At 34.1% G+C, this 5,071-nt stretch overlaps 1 protein-coding gene across 1 annotated transcript in view; it reads right to left on the bottom strand.

Annotated features, from left to right (window-relative positions):
* Positions 1–14: 14 nt before the first annotated feature.
* Positions 15–5,071, bottom strand: part of KIF27 (kinesin family member 27) — a 106,749-nt gene continuing 101,692 nt past the window's right edge. Inside the window, exon 15 of the mRNA XM_019629365.1 lies at positions 15–1,015. Within this exon, the coding sequence (XP_019484910.1) occupies positions 546–1,015 (470 nt within the window). The 3' untranslated portion in view covers positions 15–545. The remainder of the gene's footprint in view (positions 1,016–5,071) is intronic.

The following is a 5,071-nucleotide window of genomic DNA, read 5'->3' as shown; positions in this document are numbered from 1 at the left end:
CAGATTTTCAGCTGTGTCAAAACATATGCAACAGGTGACTCTCCTTCTGACATAAGCAATATTTAACTGGGTCTTTTAAAAAGAACAAAAACATACTTTTATTTGAAAATAACAGTAACATAAACTTATAAGATATAATTACTGCATTATTACATACTTACATAGTATACTTTTACATTATATAACAATATACATTTAATGGATAGTTTATTATTCTACTCTTAGCCTTGTTCTTCAAATACGCCTGGAAAAGAATTTTGGGCAAATTTGTAAGTGGAAATATTTAAATATTCCATTACTTGATAGTATTGAAAAATGTGTGTTTGGCTATTATGGAAATGCAAAATAAAACTCCCCAAATGTAGTATAGAAGATATACACATCTATAATATACAAAAGGATTAGGGAATACTTCTTCCCCTTCTTCCTTTATCCTGAGAGAAGAGCCAGTGAGCTTAAGCTTTAATTTTAAACAGATTAGAAAAAGGAATCTTATATATCTACTAAATTAAAAAGTTCTATTAGTAACTACCTAAGTTTTTAAGTCACTGTTTCCTAGCTACTTCAATAGAGTCAGCAGTCATAGATCCAACTCCAACTCCAAGACTGGAACGTCGTAATGACAGTTCCAAGGCAGAAATTTGACGTAACTCTTTGCGACACAACTTTACAGGTGTGACACCATGAATCTGTCCCACATTTCTCACTGGCTGAACTTGGGGTGATGGTTGACTGTGAGATTTTGTAAACTGATTTTCATCTAGCTCTGTTTTATCCTCATTGCTTACCAAATGCCCACTAGTGGGTGCTAAAGGGCTACAAATTGGAGGTAATTCTGGACCATCTTCCCAGAGCTTCTGAGGATTTGGTTGTGTTCTTAAGCTACTTGCTGAACAGTCTAATTCTCTTTCCTTTCCACTTAATTTCATACTTTGAGTTCTAGATGCCCATTTTAATTCTTCTGAAACCATGCCTGCTTCTCCTTCGTTCAGGACTCCATCTCCAGCATCATGATCTAAAAGTAATTCAACAAGGCAAAAAAAAAAAGAAAAAATTAGAGATTTCCTCAAAAGCAGGTATTTTAATATCCTAACATAACTATATTATCACTCAATATAAATTATGTCTTTCAGCTTTTGTTAAAAGACGTTTGTTAGACAACTAAAAAGTGTGAATATGAATTATTCTTACTTAGAGGCATCTTGCATATGAATAAATGAGAACTTTTCATTCCTGGAACAAAGTTGAGGAATAGTCTTCTAATGATTTTGGTACTCCCTGGAAACACAGGGGTGCTTTGGGCCTCTCCAGTGCCCTTCCACGCCTGCCCTTCCCTGGGCTTGGCACTGGTGAATCCCATTCCATATCCTGGCTAAGTAAAGCCAGCACCTGAGAATACTGGCTCTGCCCCCTATCTCCAGTGACTTCTGGGACTTAGCATTATATGTGTGGAAAACTAGTCTTGATTAGCACTCCCAGTATGATAGCTGGGTTCTGCTCTCTGAATGTACTCTGGGTGCCACCATCAACATGGAGATGGGAGGATACCCCCTCAATGGGGGACACCCTGCTGGAACAAATCATAGAGTCATCTCATAGCAAAGACAAAAACTTGCTTAAGCAAAGTCCATGTAGGTACTGGTCCTAAAACAATAAAAAATGCCAAGCTTAACATAGGTTGAAACATGATTAGTATACTTCTAGCCCTACAAATACCAAGTTTAAAAACAGAAGTTGCAGCATGGCAGCTCCCAGGCCAAATGTGGCCCACAGACAGGTTTTTACTTAGCCTGGGAATACTTAAAATAATATATGGCCCAAAATTTAAAAATTGTAAAATTTCATATAGAAATACATACTTCACCATTTCTAGAAAAAAATAAGAACTGACAATTTCTGCCTGGCAACCGCAACTGGAGCAGCGTTGCCCCTGCCCGCNTAACTAATAGAGTTTAAATTTTTCAACAGTCCTAAGTATAACATTTTTTAATGTTTAGTTTTCTACACTTCGTTGTGAATGGTTTTGTTCCTTGGGCATATAAGGATATTGTTCTTTATAACAGTCTGTGAGATTATTGTATTTTTCTTTTAAGGCGCTATAGAGATAACTCAGTAGAGCTGTGTGTAACAATTTACCATTAGAACCTAATACCTAAGTCTTAGTCAATAATTCAATTAAATTACACTGCTAGCATTTCAAATAGTGGCAATTCTGTTAATTCATTGTGGAAATCCCTAGGAAAAAATATTAAGAGAGACACGAACTATAGAGAATATCAAAAGCCAATATCATAACATTAAGTTTTCTGAGCTTTCTATAATTTCTCTTGTTCTAATTACCTCCATGTTGGGATCAACATGAAGGTCATTATAAAAACCAAACACCGTTCTAATATGTGGTGCCATGTATGTGCTGCATTTCAAGAGCAAGGAATGGAAGCAGTCACCCCTAGTACAGGAAATAAGGGACACACTGTTTGTAGAGGGTTTAAAAACAGTCCAACTTAACGAAAAATCATCTGCTTTTTTTATTGTTGGCATCGAGGTAAACAAAGAAGGTGATAAAATACTCTTCCCATTGGTCAGATTCTCCCAGTACCCCACTCTTTGAACTACTGCCCCTATGAGCTCAAAAATACTACATACTCAAAGCATTTGAGATATTTATTGTAGAAGGATCCCATTCCCACTTTTATTTTCAATTTTTAAAAGTATAAATATAGAAGAATGAGTTATCAGTAGTAATGAAGGCATCCTACAGCCTAAGTTTAAGTAAAATATACATAATGAATATTTTTTAAAATTCCAATGAAGAGAGCAATTGTGGACATGAACTTACAGATACTGCAGTCATTGAGCTTTCACATATTGATACTTCAGTGTTTTTAAAAGTCACAAGTATTTGCCTAAGGAAATAACTGAGAGAGCACAACATGTCACACTTGCATTTAATGCATAAGAATTTGTGGTGTTTATAGAACCAAACTCCCACTAAGGATTTGACTCAATTCATTCTAAGACTTAGTATAAGACTTTTATTTTTTTTTTCATATAAGACACCCATTGTTAAATAAGGATTTATCACTTATTGACCTGGACTAATACAAACAAGCCAATTGCTAGTGACAATAAAGTCCATATTATTGTAGATTATACGTGTTTTAGCTGACTCCTCAGACTCTAAGTTCATAAAGATAAGAAGAATTGAGGGACCAAAAAAACAAATAAAATGAAAACAAAAACAAAAAACCATTAGCGAAAGAAAACAAACATTAAAGCACAAAAGCACCTTCACTGATGTTCTCATTACCCATAGCTGCCCATATTTATAGAATTCTCCAAACACTGTGATCTGTAACACTCTGGAGTTAGGGAAGGAACTAGTACTTTTAGGAGGCAAAATGTTCCTATCAAATGCTCTGTTATAGTTGGAAAAAAAAACACATAATCAACAAAAAAAGAAAACCACAAACATTTTATAAATATGCAAAAAGGCAGACACATGACAAAATGTTTAGACTAAGGTAAGCATGTGAAAGAGTAAAACTTAGTAATAGTATATGTAAAAAATAGCTTACTTACCTTGGTGAGATGCCTTGATTTTTCTTTGTAAGAGCACTGACTAAACTAGAATGATAAGAGGTTCACTTCTAGAATATATTATTCAGGATATTATATGTGGGTGTATGTATGTGAAATCTATCATAGCATTAAAGGATATATGTTTAACCAGAATGAAGAAAAAAAACTGTATCTCTTATTTAGAATTCAGTTCACATTTGCATTATCAAACCTAATTATTGTTGGTTTGATATAAATGTTTTCTTCCTTTGTTAGTGAGTTGGCTTTCAGAAAATGTGTCTATATTTCCACAGGTAAAACAAATATGTGTCAATATCTTAGGCAAGCAGGATTCCAGTGTCAGAATACATTCTTACATGAATTATTTCTAAATCATTGCTTACTCTTATAAGGAATATACAATTAGGACATTTATTAATAAATACGTAATTGCTGTGCTTTGTTAAGGCATTGGCCTCTTGCCATTATATATTTATATACACATTATATATGACATACATTAAATATATATCATATAAACCAAAGGCAAAAAAAGGAAGGAAGCTTGCTTAAAACCAGGATCTGACTTCACATAGTCCCTATTAAAAATAAAATTTCCAATGTAGTTTGTAAATACATTGTTTGAAGCAGTTTCTCATTTGGCCAATGTTAAAAATTGTCATTCAGTTCCCAGGTAGGTCCACAGAAGTCTATTTAACCCATAATTTAAATGAATTTTAGTACCATGCTTAAGAGATATAGAAACTATTCACCAATTTAGAAGTTTGTGTTGGTTTGGTTTTCTTTTCCTATAAGAACTGTTTTGTTTTTTAAGAACTGGTTTTTAGCAGTGGGACGAAGGAACCCTACTCCCTACTCCTTAAGGACTACAAACTAGAAACAGGAAATGTTAGGTCTTTGAGCACAGGGTGACAGTTTGGGTCTTAGGTAAGATGGTCAGGGTCAACAGCAACAGAGAAAAGGACAAAAGAAAAAATCATCAGACAAGAAAAAAATGGAGTCAGCAAGCAAGTTGGGTGACTCTAATTGAGTAGGCATCCGTAAGTCAGGGTGGGCGTGCTATTAGCTCCACTCAAACATTAATTTAAGAAACAACTTCATTTTACAAGTGAAAGTTTGGAAAAGTAACAAAAATAACATAAGTTTAAAAAGTAACAAAATACCTTCAGTCATCATAAGGGGATGTTTTTTTGTGATTGATAAATATGATGCAAAAGTACAAACTGTATGTTGGGCAAATCAATGTTTAGTTCTTAATTTCAAATGAAGTTTATATAATAAGGTTTAGATCAAAAAAATCTTGAAGAAAAATTTTCATTTATATACTTACAGCCCCATTGTAGTCTGGCCTACCTGTGTGCAAAGCCTGAGTAAGCACACTGTAGAGAAAAACCTCAGATTAATCCCATCAGATTATTAGCGAAAGATCCTCTGTCTAGACTTCAACCTTTATAGGTATACTCCATGCAACCATATATCTTTTCCTTGA

This window comes from Hipposideros armiger, unplaced genomic scaffold (assembly GCF_001890085.2).
Source record: "Hipposideros armiger isolate ML-2016 unplaced genomic scaffold, ASM189008v1 scaffold_846, whole genome shotgun sequence".
In the NCBI taxonomy this organism is placed as follows: Eukaryota; Metazoa; Chordata; class Mammalia; order Chiroptera; family Hipposideridae; genus Hipposideros; species Hipposideros armiger.
The sequence above is the reverse complement of the archived record's forward strand: the minus strand, read 5'-3'. Positions and strand labels throughout refer to the sequence as shown.